Below are 23,473 nucleotides of genomic sequence, written 5' to 3'. Positions count from 1 at the left end.
AAGTGAGGGGCTGTGCAGAAAAACTTGAAGAGAATTATATCTGATATCAAATAGACAACCTACACCTCTACATTGCTTGAGTGAATCTCACAGATGGAAAAAATTCTTTGCATGGAAAGTATAAATGAAAATGGTTACAGGCTCTCCAACTTTAATAAAGTCAGAAGTAAAACCAGAAGTAAAAATTGAGCCTCCCTTTAGGTGATGAGTTATAATTTTTAAAATTACTTACTGTGGTAGAAAGGTGAGATAAGGCTTTAATGTGGAGAAGTTCTTCATATATAAATTCTAAGTCATCTACAGTTCTCTGGCCAGGGCTATAGAGAGAAGATAAAAGGGATAATTAAATGCAATAAATGTCCAAAAGAAATACTTCACAGAAAGACAAAACAACACAAAATGCTGCTGAACTGTCTAGTGAAGTGTACATCCTCACTAAACAGGGACTGAATGATGTTTCTGGCTGGAGGACTGAAACACACAAAGGATGGAAGCTCTGAGAATGCTACCTGAATGACACTAAGCAGCAGCCATGGCAACCACCTTAGAGAGATCCTGATTAGGCAGCTTTTCTGATTAAATCAAGTGTTCTATATATGTATAAAATGGTCACATAAATCGGAAATAGTACATAAAGATTTGTTCCTTTCAAAAGGACTCCTGTGAGTTGGACATGCACTATTTTTCACATGCAGTACTAATTAGTTGTAGTCAACACAGTTGTAGTCGTTTGTAAAGAAGTATGTGAACTTCTGCTGAACAAATTGGAGATGCAGCAGTGCATCCTGGAGGACAGCTAACAACTGCTCTGCAGTTAATGCTGAGTGCTGCTGTTTAGCCACAAAGGTAAATAAGAACGACTCAGTAGTTTCAACTTCTCTCACTGAAAAATACAAGAAGCTTGTGCTAGAGAAGAATTATTCCTTCATCAATGCATTGATGAAGGAATAATACTTCTCTAGCAAAAGGAGTAATAAGGAGGCTGGCACTGTGGCTGAAATACTTGCATTTCTGTAACCTACTCAAAATTTTCTGATTGCTAAAGAAGGACACAAATACCGTGGGGACTGCAGTGTGTCAGAGATGCCTTGCAGGATCTAATAAACAGCACACAGGAGGAGTTGTGGGAGCTTGATAGTAACTCCCAATCTTTTTCTCACTCACAAGATTCTCTTCAGTTACACTATCTAATACAATATTATTTTCTAAAAGAACAATTTCTCCTGTCATATAACTTCAGACAGCACATTGGAGTGACATACGGACACACAGGAAGAAAAATTCCTTTAAAGCATTATTTCAAACTACTTTTATAGGACTAAGTCCTTCCAAACAATATGGTTTATATTTGTGAAAAGCAGATTATAAGTAATTAATTCAATGGGCCAAGAACAAAAGAAAAGAGCAACAAAGATGTAAGGGAGAGGATGGAATGGGATACAAGAGAGGAAATGTGATACAAGAAGTCCAGTCTGAGGGCAGGAGTTTCAAATGAGAAGGTTTACGTCCTCCACCATCAGAACAAGCACAGTTCTAAACCCAGTTGTCTGAAATGTGTGGTGTCAAAAGGATTAACAGCACAATTTAATCTTTGGACAGCCCTAAAAGAAAAATTACAATGACAGAAGTTTTCCTTTCTGATAGAAGTTTTCCTCCTAAAATGTCAGTATTACAGGAGACTAGCACCTAGAAGATCAGGAAAGTCATATGAAGAAATACTGCGCTCTATAGATTTTCTGCCTAGTCCCCTCCTGATTCAAGAGTCTGAATACATCTTGTGTGAGACACACGAGTACCCAGCTGTGTTACTCTGGAGTTATATTGCATCTTTTTTACAAAAGTAGCTGGATGGAGACTTCTTTTGGATGAAAGAAAAACTGAAGAAGTCACAGAAAACATAAGGAGAACTGACATCTCTGCTAAGCAAGCTTTATTTTTCTTCTGTTCTTCACTTACCAATGACATGCATTTATCATTACCCATATTATAGACAAATTTAGACTAAAAACCATTTTGGATTAAATTACTCTTTTCTCATACAGAATCAAACTATTAAGGGAAAACCAGAAATTGGTTTGGTACTGCTATGCCCTCTAGTGACTCAAAATACTCCACTGTTTCTGAATCTGGCTTGAAATTACAAGGCTGACACTCCTGGTGATTTATGCAGGGCAGCTTAATTAAGTACAGCATAAAACTAAGCCAGTACTAGCTAGCAAACAAAAAACTAAGGATTTTAACAAATAATAGGGAAGTAGCAACTTTAATTTTATTACATGCTTGCAAAACGAGTATGTCTAGGAAAATATAGTGTAAAAAATTAAGAAATTTCTACGTTAAATCAAAAGATAAAATGGATGATGTCTTACTATATGAGATCTCTATCATAAACACAAAAGGACACACTCTTCCTTCAGCATGTCCATTTGCTTGCTATGTTAGCACACTGGAAGGACTGACAATCTGTAGCAGATATCTGTACCTAGTCTTTACTTCTGCTCCTGCAGATGTCACGTGGAGAGATATTAGACATCATTGTGTCTTTAAAACCTGTGTGGTGACCCACTGATGTTGATTTATAGGATCCTGCTGTGTAAAGACCTAGTTTCTGCAGGGGACACATTCTAACAGCAATAGCTGGTTATAGAGCGGATAATAAATGGAATAGGTAGGGAACGAGGGTACACATTAATGGACAGAACTCAGGTGATATTAAGTGATCAATAAAAAACTGTTCAGTGCTTGGAGAATTTACCAAGGTCAGAGACATCGAGCTTCTCTGTGACTAGGATGTTGACAATAACATAGTACTTTGCCATTGATAAGCCATGTATGTCCAAGCAGTATCACTGATTATTTTTATTGTACAGTTAACCAGAAAATTCTCAGATAATAAGAACAAGGGAAAAGATCAGAGACCCCATAACATCGTGATTAAGTGTCAAATGCTCTCTACTAAGAAAAAAATGTGCTAAGTGAAGCCACCAAGAACATATAACACAGATTTATTATCTCAGTCACACTGCTAACTTACTTTAGGCTAGGGCATTAAAAAAGGAATGTAATCCATAACATTATCTGAGCTAAATACTGTTGTCGAATGAATACAATTCTTCCTTTAAAGATTCCTGTTATTATTGTGTTTAGCTTTGTATTATAGCATCCTATTAAATTAGGGTTTACCATCAGGATGTATTTTCATACTGAAGGGGGGAAACACTTAAGGAGGAGCTGTATTAATTCTACAGTAATTTTTACAGGGACTTCAGCAAGGTCTGCACCTGTGCTCCAGCCATTATAAGGAGCAGAGAGCTGTGTTTGCTACTTCACAAAAAGCTATTTTCACATTCAGTATATGTGTTTCCAAAGGAAAAAAAAAACACAATAGCAACAAGAGCCTGCCAAAAATTTCCCTGAGCTCTATTCTGTTTTTTAAACTATAGAACATTCTTTCACAGTTTGACAGTTAAAATGCTGCAGTTAATGTAATAAACAGAGAATTTTTTAAGTCGGCTGTCAAAACAAGTGACACTTTTTGTTAGAGATTTTCAGATTTTGAACAATAGAAAGTACCTTTCAAAGCAACAGCTTCATTATACAATCAAATTCTCAAAGTAATCTTCTCATCAAAGAATATTGTCTTATTTCTTTCAGGGTAATTATCTGAGTTCTGCAACCTCTCTGGAAACGGTTACTGTTACAAAATGCAGCTGTGTTGGTTTGAAAATTGTGGGTCCTGCTCAGGTCAGCTAGAGCCAGCACCTCTGAAGCCATGACAATTCCTTTGAACTTTTGGCAGCTGTAATAGTGTCTAGTCAAAACTAGCAGGACTCTGAGGATTCATGGAGATTTTAACAGCTGTGCTACAGCTCAGTCCAGGGAGGATTTTCAACTAACAAAATCATTACGCATGTAAACTGAATACTGGAACAGTAGTTAATATGGTCCCTATCTGTACAAGGTTACTTCAGTGAGTAAAGGGCTGCAAAAATAAGCACTTTCAGGGATAGGGAAAAATGTCAGATGAATATCAGTCTTGAGAAAATCTCTTTCTCCTCACTACACTCCATGAAAAATCTCCTATTACTATTCTTTCAGGTGATGCTGTGCAAGTGACGACACAGAGAGAAGAGCAGTACTTTCCACAGCCTCCTTCCAGCCTTTCAGCTCTCTGTAAACAGTCCATATGATAATCAATATTTATCCTGCTAATGTAAACTTAGAACCACTGTTCTGGAAGTCATGACAGAAAGCAAATGTAGTGGGCAGCCAAAACCCATGATAACCAAAAGGGAAATCCTCCAAGAGATGACCTGCTCAGTTTGCCTGGGGCAAAGGAGAGAGTGCAGAGAAGCAGGATCCCAGCACACACAGCATGGCTCGGTCTCCAATGACTGGCGTCTGCTCAGAGGTGCAAAAGCTCACTTTTGCACCTCTGGAAAGGTGCACAGGACATGTCTGTGAGGAAACAAGATCCCAATTCCATGACTCCCTAAGGATGTATGGAAATACTCTGCTCTCACTCTGGCTTGTCCTTGTACTTTGTGTGACAGGGAGCCAGTGCTCCTTTGGTTGTATTGACAAGATCTCTAATAAGGAGAAGAAATAAAATGTATACTTCAAACCTATTGCTGCATGGCAGCGTTTCCTGTTTTTATAGCACAAGTGTTTGATGGCACTTTTTGAAATTCAACGCTTTTAGCAAGTTTTGGAAAAGTGCTGTTGAAATGAGCTTGGGATCTAAACAGGAATGGAGCCTGGAAAGGATACAGATGGAAACAGAACAGGAACAAGCACCTGGGTTAGGTGATTCAAAAATCTTTTGCTATGAAAAATGTTCTCACACTGAAGGCAGGGCCCACCCCGTCCCATAGCAAAGACAAACTTTGCCAATGGCCTCAAGGTAGCAGGATCCAGCCCTGTGTACTTGCCTGTCTTGAATGGTCCCTTACAAGTAAATCTCCAGTGAAGGTGAGCTTCAGTTATTCCTTATTCTCAGTGCATTTAATTAGCAGTAAAATATGTCTGCCATGGTCACTAAACTCTACCCGCTTAAAGCTTGTCGCCAATGGAGGGTCAAACAGAGTTTATACTGGCTTTGAAGTCACGATAAAGCTGTCTGAAACAAAGGCTGATAATCAACACAGGTTTCTCTCGTTTCCATGTCACAAGGAAGACCCATACTATTAACTCATTATTCTGCTTACGGTTTCCTGAGAATCATCCTCATATGAGCATCTGGCCCAATCTGAGCGAGAAGCAGCATAGTGTCCTGTAGCTCCTCATCACACTCCTTTTTCTCCTCCTCAGTTGGCAAAGGGGCATCTTCACGCTCATCATCCAAAAATCGATAAAATAAGTATTTGTCTTGAAAGTGGTGTTCCTGGTCCACTGAAAACAACGTAACACATCAAATATTGAATGCTCCTCAACAAAGCAAACCTTGTAGAAATCTGTGTAGTATCGTGTTTGTTACAGATAGATTATTTAAGAAGGGAAAGAAGGCTACAGAAAAACTGTAAGAGCGTGAAACTATTTCTCAGGTATGTAGCTTGAAGAGTATACTTTTAAATTGTACTACAAATACTTTCCAAAAGGCTTCTAAATAAGTGTATTGTGAGTGTGTATAAATACCTGCATACACATATATATGTTTTTTTATGAGTTCTATTTTCTTATTGTTTGAAAGTAATTTAATTTAATCAAACAAATTGCACTGGGGAAAATGGTTACACTATGAATTTCTAAGAGTATTCTCTAGCACAAACACTTTGCTCGGCATGTTTAGACAGGCTGAAAAAGGTAGCAAAAGCAACTGAAGTCCTTGTGATGTAGCAGAAATGTGTATCATCAAGGTATAATCCCAGGGGCAAGTTCATTGACCTGTGTCCTGGTGGAATAACTTAATGGAAGAACTTCCATGAGAAGACCTCTAAAGTAACATTATGATATGGCAAACCCCTGGTCTTCCAAGTAAGTCAGAGTGATGTGTTGAGTTGGATACTGTGATGGAGCTTGCACTAGCTTGCCCCAGAGAGTTCAAGGGAATATATGGCAGGAATTCAAGCTAGGGCCCTTAGGGTAAGGGAGCAGTGGAAACAATCTGCCTTCCCCATATGGAAATTTCTCCCTGGGATATGGGAAGCACAACAGACAATAAATGCAATTTTACTGTAACAGAGCTGCTCTTCTGCATTTAATAAAAATGTATATGCAAAGCTTCAAAAATGAATATTGCTTAGGAAACCTACCCTTTTTGAGGGCTGTAATATCCTGTTACCAACTAAATCCTGCCAAATGGAAACTGAAAGTCAATGTAAAATGCAATCAGAAAACTAACATAAAATCCCAGACTTCTGCACTGGAATATCTGGTGTGCTGAATTTGGGAACCCCTCCAAAACCAATGGGAATCATTGCAAAATAATGAATCTGAGCAAACACAAATACTCACATTCACTTCTAAATACTACAAATCTTTGACGAAGGTTAGTTTTATGTATGGTAATACATCCCTTGGTTTTGGCCTGAGTTCTACCCAGTTCTAACAATATAAGCACAAGCCAGTGTACTCCTAAGTATAATTAGAGCTATCATTATAAAATGTTCATTTATGATGCAATATGCTCGTAAGTTAAAAAAGTACTCTGGCAGCAAGATTCAAATAGTACTGCCTGTGTGTTGCACTTGCACTTATGAATAAACAGGCTTCTCTGTGGCATTTCTTTTAGGCTCATGATCCCTTTCTTTTTCATGAAAAAGAATACAGAGGTGTTGATGTCACACACTGCCCACATTTTAGTCAAGATACTGATTTTCTTTATCTTACCATGGTTAAGAACACCTTCTTCCAGCAGTACTTGCCACATGCCAACAGCCTGGGTTCGTAAATGGACACAAGGACTTTGTTGCATCATCCAGTCAACTAGTTCTGTTCCCACACAGCATTGCCTGAGGGACAGATAAACAGACAGGAATGAAAAGGAAGGGTGCCAAGAGAGAGACTGCACACAGTGACTGCCAGCAACAGTGGTATCTTAAACTCTGTACAGACTTAGTTAAATCTCCCTGCAGAAAACCCCATGTCACCATCTACCTGCACATGCTTGAAATACCAGTGAAGGTGTCTAGTTTTGAGAGGATCACCTCAGAAAAACAAGTGTTTTGGGAAATGCAGAGTTCAGAGGATCTAATTCAGCCTGTGACACCTGGTACAAAACCTATAGCACCAGTGCAACAACCTCCAATCCAGTTTTCAAAAGAAACCTCTGTATACCATGGGACACCAAAAGCCACATTCTTTTCAGAATCTTGCATGAAAACAGAAATTTAATACTGTAGAAGTTATGCCAATGCAGCCTCCACAGGAAGAGTGAGTGCTATGAAGGTGTTCCTGCATTTATAACCAAGCCTTTGTCACACTGTATTTGGAGACACTCGTTTTAGTACAGTGATCCTGAGGCTCTCTCATGGGAGGTCTTGGTAACCCTGCACCTCTGGACTGACCCAGAGGCAGAGAAGAGCAGGTCTCAAGTTCTGGAAAACACCCAAAAAAGGTTAAAAAAGCAAAAAGCCACAAGGTCATTTAGTAAAATTCTTTATCATAACGCTCCCTAGCTCAGCAGAACAGTAAGAGTGTAAGAGAAAATGGTGCAGTTGTTTGGACCAGCACTGCTCTTAATTTATCATATACGCTCTTTTGTTATTCTAGACCAATCAGCAATGTCATATTGTGACATATTCTTGAATCAACTCACAAGTGCCAAATATCTTTGTATATTAAATACATTTTGGGCTGAAATATGGAAAATCAACACATTTATTTCAAATGAAGATCAGCAACATATTGATTTACGATTTAGAAAAACACTCAGAGATTAAAAAATAATTTTTACTTAAAAACACTCTGAATAATGAATTAGGCATTTGATTTAATCATTAGACACTAAAACAAACTGATTGTTTCTTAATCCAATAGTAGGTAGATCTGACACCTTGCAGGCAGATTTCTTTCTATAAGTGCCATTGTTATCCCACTTCAGCAAGACTGTGCTGCCACCAGCAGGAAGATAAGAGAGCCTGGCAATACACTGAAAAAAAAATTAAATAGAGCAGCAAATCTGCATCAGGAACATTTCTCACCAGGTGAATTTTCAGAACGCCACAGCAAGCAAGACTGCTGTAGCAATCAGTACAGGAACATAATATATTAATAAACTTTTCTATTATCTCTTACTGATATATAAAGAGAACAGAGTCTTCATTTTAACTTGGTACTACACAAAACATTCCAGCTAACTATGCTATTAACTATGCTTTGGAAGAGTGTTTGTCTGTGAATGCTCTGTTCGCAATCATGGACTCAATTTCCAGTCAAATTACTTCAGAAAGGATTTACCAGGCCCATTAAAGACTGCACAACATCCAACACAAATAGCATCACAAATAATTTCAGACCTTTTGAGACCTGCAAGTATGGTAAGGCATACATCAAAAATCAGGGAATGGCAGGCATAAAAATTCAGAGACCTCTATACAATCAGCTCACACACCTGTAAGTCTTCAGATGGTATTTACGATCTCTTATCATGTGAGGAGCTCGGGACAGAATTGTATTTCGCAAAATCTTTCCAGCTCTAAGGATCTTTTCTGAAGGAACCTTGGTGATCATGGATAAAAAGAAAGACCAAGAAACACAGATTTTAAACTTTCTGAAATCTCTGTACTGCTTTCTGCAAAACGAAACACAAATGCTCTTTTTCCCGAATTAAAAGTCCTCTTGCACAGAGGCTTACTTTTGCAGAGCAATGTAGCATATATTTGGGATTTTAAGTTTCACATACTTCTCACATCTAACAGAAAGCATCACTTCAGCTGATTCATATTACACTGTTGGAAGTAGTTATTTCCATTTGTCTAACGGCCTGGCTCTACAGCACACCTACGTTCTATTACCTGCGTAATGGTTTTAGTAGGATGATGTGGGATGTGAGGATCAATAAGAGGTGTCTGAAAAATAAAATGAAATTAAATAATTTTTTTTAAGGTTGACCAGAAAAATAAAGACTAAAGTAAAAAGAATGAACAAAAAAACTGTAATAACAAAGAATAATGTGAAAGTCCAAGCTCTGCCCAGGACACAGGAATATATAAAAAGCTTCTGAACATACCCTAAAGGCAAACTTGGTCGTTGAGACTCAGCAAAATAAAACAATGACATGACATGTGAAGATGAATAACAAATCTGTGCTAAACTTTATAAAGTACTAATGAAATGGGCAATGGCCAAACGTCACACAAGATCTGAGCACACACAGCATAGTTACCTCTTCCCCCTGCACAACAGCATTCCCCCACACACACCTGCTTTGCCATTCAGCCCCTCACCACAGAAATTCTCTCCTCCTTCAGCACCTTTTTCTATTCTGCTCTTTTCTCCCTTACAGCATAGCACAAGAAACAGGAATGGAGATAGAGCTCTTCTTCCTCTGTGTTTTCTAAATTATCACCAGGCTGAGCTGGCAACGCTTTTATAGCCGCTCTCTGAAATGCAGAGGCACGCAGGCCGCTCACAGGGACCCAGGCAAGGACTGGGACTGGCGAAGAAAAAAGGAAAGAACAAAGCAAGTGGCTTGGTTCTACAAAGGGAACAGTGAAAGGAAAGACCATCGGGGCTCTACAGGGGAGAAGGAGGGAAGAGGATGAGAGAAATGGGAAAACAGGCACATAACAAACAGGTGAAAGAGGGAGACAGAGCACATGGCACAACACAGAGGGAAAGGGAAAGCGCAAGGTTAAAGGACGGTAGAAATGCAGACAAAGGAGAGCAAGAGCGAACTTCAGCAGCCACGTGACAGTGATGGGAACACCTTTGTGTTTGGGCCTGGTAGTTAACAGCATGGACCAAATTCACTTTGAGCGTGTGATGGCAGGAGACTCGACACAAGGGCTGACTTTGGCGCTCAGGGCTGGCCGACAGCAGATCAGGCTGGCAGAGATCTCCCACAGGGCAAGACTCTGCACCTTGGCCCAAGGCAGCCACGGTCCCACCGCAGCCCTACGGCAAAGCCAAGGCAGCCGGGGCAGAAGTACGGTGAAATGTGCCCGGTACTTCCAGGCTGAGTACCCTTTTCCTTAAACTGGCCAGCTGTCCATTAGCTCCCACGGGATTTTAATGATGTGAAAAAGTCCTTGTAGTTATCAAATAGGGCTAAGAGTTAAAAATGCACCAGGAAACTATGGTGGGAAGGAGAAAATGAGGGAAGCATATGACAGAAATCAATAATCTTAATACAGAGGCCTGTATATGGAAAGTTCTTGTTCAATACAAAGTTCTTGTTTCTATTCACACCTTACAAGAAGTCTCTGAAAAGACATATCAATACAATTAAAATGGGATTCCTTATTCTTCTCATTTAATTTTTATAATTTCTCATTTTTTTTCATTTAATAAGTCAACAATTTTTCATAAACTCATTTAAGTTCCAAACATTTCTGTCCAGCCAGAAGAGCAGTAGTACATCCCTCAATATTTCTTGGTTTCTGGAACTGTGTGGAATCTGCTCTAGATAGTCTATATTTGCAGCTAACATAGGCAAAGAATAGCAAAAATCTAATGAAAACAAAACCATAGAATAACAATCTCAAACAGGTACAATATCCTCAATTTAGCTTCCAGATTTTAATTCTAGCTAGGAATATACTAAGAGGAGAGATAAAATGTGTAGGACAAAAAATATAGGAGATTTTTACAGCAACAGACTGCAAAAACAAATGCATATTTTTGTTCTTTGGAGTTTCAATTAAGTTTTAACAAAAATGCATAAACTAATAGGTGAAAAATTGAACATGGATGAAGACTGTTTAATACATCTCCCAGCCTAATCAAACCAGAATATAAGACATCATTTGGAAGAAAACTGACTCAACCCAAAAAGGTGAAAGCTGAGACACAGCACAAGAACCTCCAGAAAACAGCAGGAAGGCTTGTTCACCTACATCCTGACCAATACAGAAGGATCAGCTGCAAAGATAGAACATAACTTGGGTGAGGGTGATCGTGAAATGATCCAGTGTCAGAACTTTACAGAAGGAAGAAAGAGCATCAAAGCAGACACAATGGACTAGGAAGAAAAGTTTCCATAAGAACACAATACTGATAGCTGTATTCCTGGAGTGGGTCACGAGGGAACAAGTGTGAGGCAAAAGGAGTTAATGGGAGCTGGCAGTTACTTAAAGAAACAACATTAATGATACATACAATATATACTCGAACTTGACTAGAAGGTGAAGTAAAGACTTAGCTAAAGAAAGAGCTCTTCACTGACACACAAGAAGGAAATACACAGAAAGGAGAAAGTAGGGAGTCTAAAGGAAGTATAAATTGAATAACAAAAGACAGAATTAGAAAAGCAAAGGTATAAAATGAAACAGACCTGCCAAGAAATATCAAGAGATATAAAAACATTCCACAAGTACATAAGTAGTAAAACAAAGAAAACAAATAGTGTTGAGCTACTGTTTAACAGAGGAAAATCTGTTTACAGGTGGTTCAGGAAGGCCAGAAACTTTTGATTTATTTTTAATCAATGTCCATTAGAAAGATCAATGGCAGAGAGATGGTTAATATCCCAAGTAGTAGAGCAACAGGAGCAAAATCTCAACCTTGAAAAAAACCCAAAAAACATAAATTAGCTGTTTTCAGATTGGCTTTGTAGAATTTGATGCAGGAAACTTGAAGAGCACGAAGAAACTTAAAAGAGGGCCGCATCCATATCGGAACCATCAGCAGCCACTCCAGATTGGCTTTGTAGAATTTGATGCAGGAAACTTGAAGAGCACGAAGAAACTTAGAGGGCTGCATCCATCTTGGAATCATCAGCAGCCACTATTGGGGTCTAAGGAAGGCAGCTGAAGACAGAAATATGGAAAAGGAGAAGCTGAAAACATTTAGATGTCAGCTTAAAGTCTTCCTAGAAAAAGTCAGTTTGTAAACACTTGGAAAAGACCAGGGAGATGACGTATGTGACGTATATTAACCAAGCGCAGATCATGCCACACTGATCTAATTTCTTTTCATGATCAAGTAGAAACATTGATAGATTAGACAAGAAACAGTAGATTTTCAACCCTTTAATAAGGCTTTAGCACTTTCTTATCAGATATTCTCTTCTGCAGCAGTCAGATTAAATTCTTACCAAATAGGTGCAAAGTCAGTTGGAAAAGTGCGTTTTGAAAGCAATTACCAGTGAAGCAAAGTCAAACTGGCAGTCATACCAGAAGTCTATTCAAAGCAGCATTCAAGAATATATCACATCTGATAATATTAAATATTAACATGGGATGAATACACCTTTATTGATTCTGCAGGAAACTTCAGGATAGGAGGCATTGCACATATATTGCAGAATAAGTTTACAATATGAAACAGTTGTAACATTGGTCTAAAAATGATGCTTTTATGCAACACACAGTGATGACTACATTTCTGAAGCAGCTGCAGTCAGCTAAATAAAGACAGGGTAGGGAACAATCATCTTAGTGCAGTACCACAGAAAACGAAAATAGGTTTATAATGTTTTAAATATTTAAATATTAAACACAACTGAATAACCAATGCCATACTTGTGTGAAAGCAGCAAATACTGTGCTACTGGAATGTAGTAATATATTAGATACAGAATGGTGTTCTGCTTTAGTCAGCTTAGGTAAGACCTAATATAAAGCACTGTGTCTCATTTGCCCATTTTACTCCAAAAGCATCTAAACCAGATGGACAGAATTTAGAGGAAAGCAACAAGAGTAGTCAGAAAACACAACATAAATAATCAAAGTTGTTGAGCTAAGGAAAAGGAAAACGTTAGCAGAGGTGTGATTAAAAAAGTCTTCAGATTTAAAAGGCCTTTGAAAATGAGAAAGAAGTGGCCTAGTCCATCATGCAGAGATCAGGAAATAATTTAAATTGCTCTAAGAAAGATTCAGTTTAGTCATCACTGAAGCTTTCCTTGCAGTGTGGACAGTGAATGCTGGCAGATTGCCAGAGAGGTCTGGTTCCTCCATCTCTGGGAAGATACACAAGGAATCTGTTAGGAGTGACACTGCTATAGTGTACATGTGCTCACGGATGGACTCAATGCTTTCCTGAAGCAGTTTGTAGCCTCACTACACGGTGCCGCGCAATTTGCGAGGTCAGAGGCGATCAGTAATAGAGCTCCCAGGGCAGTGAGCCCGGACAGTCATTCCTCCTGAGGGACAATGCCATCATCATCCCAAAGACATCTCCAAAGAGCAAAGAGTCCCCAAAGTTACAGCGTTCCAAAGCTGCTGCAGTGAGCTCTGGCTGCATTAGTGATTAGCTGAAATGCAATAAATGGAAACACAGGGCTTGGACTTAGTTTGCTATAGAAAGGCAAGACATATTTCAAAGGCAGAGAAATGTAACATCAGTTAGTTAATAGGAGATACAGGGTTCCAGCAACAACTTCCCATCAGATAAAAAATACATTCTGTAAGGGACAGTCACAGCTTGGCTAAAGACCAAGAATTGTTTTGTGAATCTTTACAATCCTGGATCTTTCATTAAAGATTGCTTAGAAAGCACTTAAAAAAACCCCAACAAACTAGCTCTCCCTTTAAAACAGCAGAGAGTGAGGAGAGTGTTTAATTGACTTAACACATCCTGGTATCTTTGAAGAATTAATGAGACTAAAGTACATACAAGGGGAAGAGAGGTCCTTGATGATCCCATTTTTCAGGACTTCTGAATAAGGGAAAAGTTATCAGGCAAAGAGCTCAGATAAGCAAGCCAATTACAATAGTTTACAAACTATTATTCACCTCCTGGCCACAGGAGTGACCAGTGTAACTGCTCTTAGCTTTCCTTCAGTGTGAGATAAAGCAACACAGCAATACCACACACAGTTTGCTATGGCCTGCTGATCTTCCCTGTAGGGCAGGAGGTCATATGGGTCTAGAGGGTGGAGAAGGGAAAGCTGCTGGCTTTGGTAGGGGAAAGCAGAAAATTATTATGAGAAACTGTGGTAAAAAGGCTTTTATCATTAACACTGACAAACTCCATATCTGTAGTACACATTTATGGATTCACATTTGAGCCATTCAAACAAACACTTCACAAAGCCAATCACAAAACTCCCTATTTAAATTGGGGTGAAGCAGAGAAAGCAATAATTTTAGCCTCCATTCCTTTCAAGATTCAAATATTTATGCATGAGAGCAATACCACAGATTTAAATAGGACTATTCATGTGTATAATTTTATGCATACATTTAATCTGTGGAGAAATAGGCCTTAGATTTCAAACTACAGGGCAAGGCCTGTCTTTATTTTAGTGTTTCTTACATCACTGAGCAATATGCAGACAAATAAATAATAAAATGAACAGCAATAATAGTGACCTACCATGAGATCTGTATTTCATGTCAACTTATTTGAATCTGCTTAATAAAATCCAAGAACATCTCTTACAAAAATAGATTTTTCTATTCCCCTTGACAAATAGCTGTAAAGGGATATTTCTGAGCCTTTACATATGAATGAATGCTTTAGATCTATAGCAATTTGGATCTATAAAATCAAGTGATGAAGGGAACTTAATTTACTATTCTCAAATGCAAACATAGGATATGTGTATTGCAAAGAACTAAGGTGAAATAAAGTGAAAGCCAATGAATCACTTTTTTTTTCACATGACCTCAGTGTAGCTCATCTCTGAACAGAGGACAAGTTTCAGTATTGATTGGAGTTAACCACAGCATGTTACCAGGGTGATCAGATAAACCTGTGCACTACTGTTGATCCCTTTATTTTCAGCTGGGGAACTGAAAAGAATTGCAAGTGACATCTGTTTTCCTGCTGGCTGTCAAGGGGATCCAGAACAAACAAAGGACAAAAGCCACACACACGTTGAAAGGTGTCAGCAGCAACAACCACATCACTAAGAGAGGTCTGTTTATTTTACATCCTCAGTATTTATCACTATTGGTGATTTATGGTCTAATCCAAATCCCACTGAAATCACTAGGAAGTCCCTAATTGATTCAATGAATTTTGAGCCAAGCCCACAGCATCTGATTCTCCTAAGTGTATCTCAGGGAGCAGAGCATCTTCAGCTCTTACTGGTTCCAAATGACTCCTGATGCCTTCTGACAACTGACATTTTTGACTGATATTTTTTAATATCTTTGTATACATCTCCCAAAAGACTTCTAGTGCCCTATCTGGTTCACATGGGAAGAAACAAAATATATTAAAAAAAAAACCCCATTCCCACAATATTGGCAAAATCACAGCCAGCCAGTAGGATACAGCTGACAACTAGCCAGAGTCCCCACTGCCCTCCCACACAACTCTCACCATTCTTTCTCACCAGAGATAAGAGTTCCAAAGATGGTGTAGAGATGACTCTTTTTCCAATACAGGTCATTACTTCCAGCACTACAGAATAACCATATAACAGGGATAAAGCTGAGCATACAATATCATAGCTTTTGGAGTGCATTTTCAGCTGGAAAGCAGTCTTGGATAGAGTATCTTGAAGTTAACTCCAGTGGTCCTATTTCCAGCTGCAGTGGAAGAGTGTCTATGCAGACTGCACCAACCTCTGCTAGGATACTGCAGGGAAAACAACACCCTTATTGAATGCAGATTGCTGAACATGAGAGAAACAGCTGACCAAAGATCTCATCATAAAAAGGTTCTTTGGAACACATTTTTGTCAAAATTTGAAGGAAAATGTAATCAATATTGTAGGAGTTCCCCTGAGATTAGCTCAGTTTGTCAGAGCATGGTGCTAATAACATCAAGGTTGCAGGCCAATCTCCACACGGGCCATTCACTTAGGAGTTGGACTTCATTATCCTTTATCCTTGTGGGTCCCTTCCAACACAGAATATTCTGTGCTCTGTGACTATACTAATCTATCTGCAGTAGCCCTGTGTAGAATATGGTGATACACTGACCAATGCTTGTTATCAGAAAACAGTCTGTGTGATGACCTCTAAGCCCTGAAAGTGCATGGTCCATATGAAACCTTGGCACACACTCCCTGCTGTGGGGACTTTCGATGGCTGGGACATGGAACCAGCACTGAGCTCTGGATTCCACCCAGACTGTCATATCTAATTACAGAGCCAATCACTGAATAGTCTGAGTTGGAAGGGACCCACAAGGACCATCAAGTCCAACTCTTAGATGAATGGCCCATACAAGGAGATTCACTACACCCCCTCAGAAAACAAAAAAAGTGGAAACAGAAATGCAATCATCACTCCTATCATGCTGTAAACAATTCATTCTCTTCTTCACTCTCCTCAGAAACATGTGCAACAGCTGGGAGAGCCAGCCTGTGTTCCACAAGACAGCACTGGCAGCCAAAAAAAGCGAAGTACCTGCTCACATCTCCTAATTGGAAAAGTCCAAAACTGACTATGAGTGACCTCATCCCAGGTCTGTAGGGGACTTCACAATTAACAAATACTTGGCAACTAACAAAGGACAAATTAACCAAGAAGAACACATGTTTTAAAAGTCTAGACAGTTTCAAATTGTACTACCAAAGGATATTCAAGCCACTCATGCTCACAGAAGGCAACTATTCTAATTTCTTAACAAACATCTGTAAACAGCAAAATAGGGAGAATGGCAAGATAGAAATGGATGAACACACAGTCATAGGATATTTGCAAAATTAGGGAAGAAAATTATCAAATTTTAAAAATCTTCTGAGTTTCATAAAGCTATAGCACCTGTAACCTAAAAACCCATAATCTAACCACAAACTATCTAAACCAAGCAAAATAGCCTAGTAGAAATTGTCAGGGCCAGTGGTTAAAGACAGCCCAGGTTTTTTTGACTGCATGACCTTACACAAATCACCTAATCACAGTGTGTTTCATTTTCTGCTTTCTAGAGAGAGGAATACTAATCCTTCTACCTTTATAAAATGCTTTGAATACTATCAGCAAATGGGCTACTATCAAAATATTCAGAGTAATGATGACTGGTTTAAAATCTATGTTCTTTAAATGTAATACAATGTGAAGACCATGCTGTATTTTAAAATACATTCTAAAATTGCTTTTCTCTAGTAATCTACATTTTTAATAGCATAAACAGGAAAAGGTGTTCTTTAAAGTCTCAAATATTCAGTGTAGCAAATTTATTTTAGGAAGTTAAATTGAATTCACATTATTAACACTTCTACAATGTTTTCTTGACAAACTATAAATGTCCCTCCTTTTAGCACAAAATGATTCAACCATTACCAAAAATGACACTTCACTGTGAATGTCAAAGGGAAAAAGAATATTGAAACAGACTATGACCAGAGCACAAAGCCCTCCAGAACATGGCTAATGATGTCTTATTTTCCCGTCATTTTTCTACTTCCCTGCTACAATGAAACAGCTGCTATAACTACACTGCCTGCATTGAATAAAATGTCAGAAAATGCTAACTCTGCTGTGAGCATTCCCAATATTCTGATAGAGGTGTGACTACAGTTATCACAACGAGTTTTAAGCCAGTGTTGTCAGGGCTTCTCTGCTCCTGCATTTCTTTAACCTAAGAAAGAATAAAACATTTTTTTTGTCTCTCATGCAAACTACTGGTTTCTTAGAGTCCATGGCTTTAAAAGTATGCTTACCTGAAATTTCTTACTTCTTTAGAAACAAGCTATAATGACAAAGACTTTAAAAGTACAATAAATATTAGGCAGCAATGTTACCAGTTTTTAAGGCCTGTCTCTCACGCAATGCATGCTCCAGGCACACAGCATCTATTGAAAAGACAAACTGAACGGATGTTGAAGATTAGCAAGCATCTGGAGGATTTAACCCACTTATTTCTAGATACCTTTTTAACTTTGGCAAGCATCTCCTATCTTCAAAACTCCCAGAAGGTACTCTGTCTAGAAAACGGGATTGGATGGGCTCTCCCAGGTTTCAGTCACATCCAGATGCCAGAAGTGCCTTCTGAGGACAAGGTAGTAAAATTTTAGATTAAGTGATTTCATGTCAAACACAAGGGTGCCAAAACCTGGATGGAGTTTGAATTGTGTGTGAAACTGTGAACCTTTTAAAATTAGTGGCAAAATTCTTGACTTCAGTGTAGTCAAAACACTACCCAAGTGAGGCAAGAGGACCACTGCCTCCTGAGTGACAGCAGTTTATGTATTGTGTGATCCCCACTAGTCATTGCACCTCTGAGTGTCTCAACCTCTCCATGGTAAAATGGGGACAAGAGTGTCTACTCACAACTTCAACAAATGATAAGAATAAGCAACTGAAAACACTGCTAAATGCTGCAGCTGGAATCCTGGAAGCCTAGTGTCTACAAATTCATGCTGGGAAATTTAAAATTATTTTGAACACAGAAAGGAAGAGTCATCTCAAAGTAAGACTTTGAAGGGCTATCTCCTGAATTCCCTGGGGAGGTCAGAAACAAGGCAAAGCCCCTGGCAAGTGGGCAAACGAAGTTAATTTAAATCTGTTTTATGCTTCTTCTGGTGATTTCATGTTCCTTATTCTCCAGGTTCAGGACAGTGCATTGTGTCAAAGTACATGAAATGAAGAAACATTGAAGGAATGCAGCACATGAGCCTCAGAGTCTAGCTTCCCTATCTAGCCCTCTTTCTTCTTCCTGTCATCTTTTTCAGAAATAATTTTTTGCTAAAAATAAAACAGAGAAGGAATAACCTAACAATATCCAGTTCAACATGTTCTGGTGTCCTACTTCTCAGGAGATCTTTATTGATCTATATTGATGTTTTCCATCTACATGGAATATATTTCCTAAAAAGGTAAATTGTTGTTTCTGCAGAATATGAAAATAAACACAGGAAAGAAATCCCAAACTGATGGCTTGATCAGAACACATTTTACAAAAGAACAAACACTCTTCTTTCAGCCGGGTACTTTTTACTTCAATGGTTTTAAGTCTTCTGTCGTAAACATAAAAAAACCCCCTCAAGCTCTGGTTTAATTTACATATTTGTGTGTCAGTGGAAAGATATGTATTCTGCTCTTGACAAATATCCACAAAACAACCTTCTTATCTTTCTTAAAACTTCTATTTCCCTTGATGTCTACAAAAAGCTTGTCAAAGTGGTGGGTGTGGATGTTGATGAGCTGAACCATGCTACCTACCCTATCTAATCCAAGTTTCTCAAGCTGTGTAGGATAAGGGCTTTTTTTTTCATTTTATGATAAAATCCAATTGTGATCTCACGCATTTAACAAGCATGAAAAGAAACTGTAACTGCTGTATTAGTTAATCAGTTCATTCAGTGCTCTTTAGAGTGTCGGTAATTGCATTGATTAAGAACATACAAAGGCATTTGGAATCAAATTATTGATCTGAACAAGACAGATCAATATGCTGGTTTTCACATTAATGCCACAGTGCATTGGGAATAATCACTAAATAAAATACCAATATTGACTTAATGTGCATCTGTGTGAACAGTAGATATGCTCTGATTAAATAGCAGAAGAGTAATGCTTTTAATTCCTGTCAATTACAACAAGATATTATTTTAATTGGAAAATAGTAAATATTTCATATTTGCAAATTTGCTTCTTCTCTAACATTCTACAGAGTTTGCTGCTGCCTAACTTGCTACTATATAAACCAGGCCTTTTTACATTTTTTCTTATTTTGAATTTAGCTCATCTTCCCTGATTAACTAGTGAGGGACAGACACTTCTAAACAAACTCTGTGATGCTTCTGTTGCTAAATGAATCTTTACTGCAACTTGAGAAAAAAACTGGCTCCACAAATGCACACAGGACACTGCAGTAATTAACCCAAAATGGGTAAGGAGAGGCAAAATTACTCTACCTGACATTTTCCCCAGCTAACCACATCTCTTTACATCCCAATTCACCACAGCATGTTTCTGAAAGAGATGACCTCTTTTTACCTCTCTCAGTATGTAGCCCAAGCTGTGTAAATTCTGTGATGTCTGGCTTTTAGAGATATCACAGAACCAGCCCCATCCTTGTGAAAAGGAAGAGCACCTATTGTATGTATTTTGTAATTTATCCCCTTTTTCCCATGTCTCTTCAATGCTGGCATTGATTTTCATATTATTGCTAAAAGTATTGTTTTGTCCAGCTGAAATTCTGTTCCTGCCATCTCTCAACAACTCACCCCCTTTCTAAATATAATCTCAAAATCTTATTTGGCTTGACTCTTTAGTGACTCTTAGTGGGTTGTGTAAAGGATAACAACTGTTGCACCACATTAAGCAAATCATGAAAATGAAAATTCTGAGTGAAAATGCTGTTCTAGAGAAATTTACTTACTGTAATCCAAATCAGTTTGCCTAGAAACACTGAATGTACACAGAGTACTCCCAGCTAAACTGTGTTTAAAAAACTCTGGGATTTCTGTAAAAATGTAGGAATCTTCAGCTTCTCCATGACAGTTGGATAGGAGACTGTCTTGGGGAAAGGGAAAGGCATCCTTCCCTGAGAAACTTCTGTTATACTGAAGGCCAATATTATTGCAGATTGTCCAGTGCCTGTACTGCCATAAGGTCGCTTTTCATGCAGAAATCCAGGTTCTCTACCCCAAACTACAACACAGCAGAAAAGGACAAAACAAAATGGACAGCATTTCAAGAACACTGACTGGAACACTGAAGTAATTGAATAGAGTAAGTACCATTCAGGAGTTCTAGCTAGGTAGCCCCTGGTTTCCTCTTCCTCAGTTTGGACCAGCACTCCAGGATGACAGGAAAGCCATTCTATTCCATAGGCCCAGGAATGCTGTGGCTGTGGCTATATATTTACAGAACAAGGAATGCCAGAAACCTTACTGTCACAGTTTTGTCAACTGTGTTCCAGGTTTTCCAATCTCTTCCTGGAATGCACAGCAGCTAACACTGACACTGAGCAGAATCTGAACCAAATCAGGGGAAACAAAAGGGAAGGGGGATTGTCATGCTCCTTTACCTTGTGGATCCCTACAGTTTTATCAGACAAGATAAGGAACCTTGTTCAGCCAGAGACAATGGGCACTTCTCAGGTTTGTTGCTCGGTGTCATTTGGAATAGCAGCCTGCAGACTACAAACTGAAAATCCCTAATCTAGACTAGCTCTGAACACAATTAAGACAACTTGAGAGGACATAGGGAGAGGGGAACAAATATTTGCCTGTCTCCATATGTACTACAGAAGTAACAGGAATACATTATACAAAGGAGATTGAAATCACAGAGAGTCCTTTGTAATTTAGCAGTGAAGTGCAAGAGAGCTGCAAGCTGGCCTGACAAAGCAATTCCCTGCCAATTCTCCCTCTGCTTCCTGTGCAGTTGATGCAGGCAGAACTGCTGGCTCTGGGGCACGAGAGAGTGTCAGTCCACAGCTGTCAGACTCAGCAGAGCTTTGTGCTGAGGTCAGACGTTTACAGCTGCAGACAGATCACAGCATTCTCAAAGAGGACCACTGGGGTTCATTGCCTCCTTGAATCCCACACCCAGGCCCTATCCTGTAGATTGTGCTGGCCCTGGCCAGGAAGCTCATTTTCATCCAAAACTGAAGAAAGTTAAATCCAGAAAAAAGGTTTATGTGTTTCTGACAGTTCTGCTCCCTTACCACAGGCTAGCATGAGCATCAGTGCTACAGAAGAGAGGGCATGCACAGCTGGGCATTGACAGAAGAGGCACAGGACAGAGAGAGGAAAAGCCCTGCAACCCTGGAGCAGATCACTGGAGGCTGCTGTGGGAGGGCAGCCATAGAGCCATGGCTCTTCCTGGGCCCAAATGTGCTTTGCTCTGGTAGCTGATGATCCCACCATCTTCCTACTGCACAGCAACTCTCTCCTACCTCTGCTTCTAGAGCCACTGCTCAGGAGGCTCCAAGGTGGGCTGGGTCAGAAAATAGTTTGGGAGAAAAGTAACCACCTGAGTCATTCTGCAAAAGGCTACAAGGAAAGAATGGCATGAGAGAAGAGAAGGTTTTCCTTTAGGCTCCTCAGGTTCCTAAATTTTAAGTTAGTTACTATACAGAGTGAGGATGGACAGAGCAGTACTGCAGGTTTTAAAGAGATAATCCTAATTCTCCTGCTAAAGTACTGGCTTTTTCTCCATCTTGTTCATATTTAAGGTTATTAAACAAATTGGTTATAAATAATTTCATTTACTAAGATGAAAACAAGTGTGTCTGAGTAATCCTTATTAAAAGCAGTGTATTAATCTATATTGGAAATAAGCTGGGTTTTTAAATTAATTTTATTTTGGAGCCTAAATTAAGTATTTGTTTAATTTCTTTACTATTCAACTCAGCTACATGTATTTGTATCACCTCACTAACTGCTATCTTTAATTTTAAGACAGCTGCATCACTGATGATAAAGTACACAAAGATCAAACACGTTCACAGTCTTGTGCCAAGCCCTCTTTCAGAAGGAAATTCACAAAGAGAATAAATAATGAAAGTCATAAATCATAAATACCTCAACAGCACTTTATCCTTAACATCACAGGTGCTAAGAGTCCCAATTACATTTTCAGCTCTGCTGTAGAGATCTGACATTTTTGCCTCTGCAATTCTGACTTGGAATGGCTCTCAATGAGCCCCACAAACTGGACACTTGTGGTGCTATTTGTGTGCAGCCAGCACAACAGGCTTCTGCTCTTGACTAGCTAACACAGGAAAAAGAACAAAATCATTGGACAGCTTTTTCCCACTATTTATTAACCTCTCAAATTTTTGTCATCCATACACATGAAAAAAAGATGCTGCTAAATGATCAGATCAGACACATTGATTACTTCTTACTGGCTCAGAACTATAATTGACTTTGTGGAATACCAATTTCCAGCATGCATTGCAGGACAGGCAGTCAAAATGCTCTGTGAGAGACAATATGAGTGACTAGAAAGAATCTGATTTTAAGATCCCTGATCCAATTTTTCTGCCAAACTTGAGAAAATAATTACAAGATTCAAAAAATTTCCTTTTGCTGTTTCAAATATAAGTGCCAAATGTGTTACTTGTATACGCTTGACTTGTCTGAAGACATGAACCTTGAAAGGGACTATCTTTTTTCTCAGTATAATTACCCACTCTTCCTGCCTTTCAACTGCAAGAGATAAATGGAGTATATGTGCATGTTTTTTAGGGGTTGGGATAGAATCTCAAAGAAAACACAGTCAAGATGCAAGAGTCATCAAATGTGACTCCACAACACATATTCTCAGACTGCCCTTGCCAGCACTGGCAGGGAAGGTAGTAGTTCTCAGACAAGTGGAACTCCAAGTGGCGCTCCTGTGGAAAGATGGTCCCACACCTACTTCACAAAAATGAGGACTTTACAAATATTAGTATTTTCTAGGAATTTATGTTATTTTTCCCATTATTTAGGTTATTTATATAAACTACAATAGTAACACTCATTCAGCTAGGCAAGAGAAGTCTGAAAGCAAAAATGTCTCTTTAGCCAAACTGC

At 38.8% G+C, this 23,473-nt stretch overlaps 1 protein-coding gene across 1 annotated transcript in view; it reads right to left on the bottom strand.

Annotated features, from left to right (window-relative positions):
• RAPGEF4 (Rap guanine nucleotide exchange factor 4) overlaps positions 1 to 23,473 on the bottom strand; it is a 144,105-nt gene that overhangs the window by 45,537 nt on the left and 75,095 nt on the right. Inside the window, exons 7-11 of the mRNA XM_041403679.1 lie at positions 8,955 to 9,008; positions 8,552 to 8,658; positions 6,829 to 6,950; positions 5,208 to 5,391; positions 233 to 317 (exon numbers count right to left, since the gene is read on the bottom strand). Of these exons, the coding sequence (XP_041259613.1) occupies positions 233 to 317; positions 5,208 to 5,391; positions 6,829 to 6,950; positions 8,552 to 8,658; positions 8,955 to 9,008 (552 nt within the window). The remainder of the gene's footprint in view (positions 1 to 232; positions 318 to 5,207; positions 5,392 to 6,828; positions 6,951 to 8,551; positions 8,659 to 8,954; positions 9,009 to 23,473) is intronic.

Source organism: Onychostruthus taczanowskii, unplaced genomic scaffold, assembly GCF_017590055.1.
Source record: "Onychostruthus taczanowskii isolate IOZ18803 unplaced genomic scaffold, ASM1759005v1 scaffold20, whole genome shotgun sequence".
Taxonomy (NCBI): Eukaryota; Metazoa; Chordata; class Aves; order Passeriformes; family Passeridae; genus Onychostruthus; species Onychostruthus taczanowskii.
This window is presented reverse-complemented; position numbering and strand designations above follow the sequence as displayed.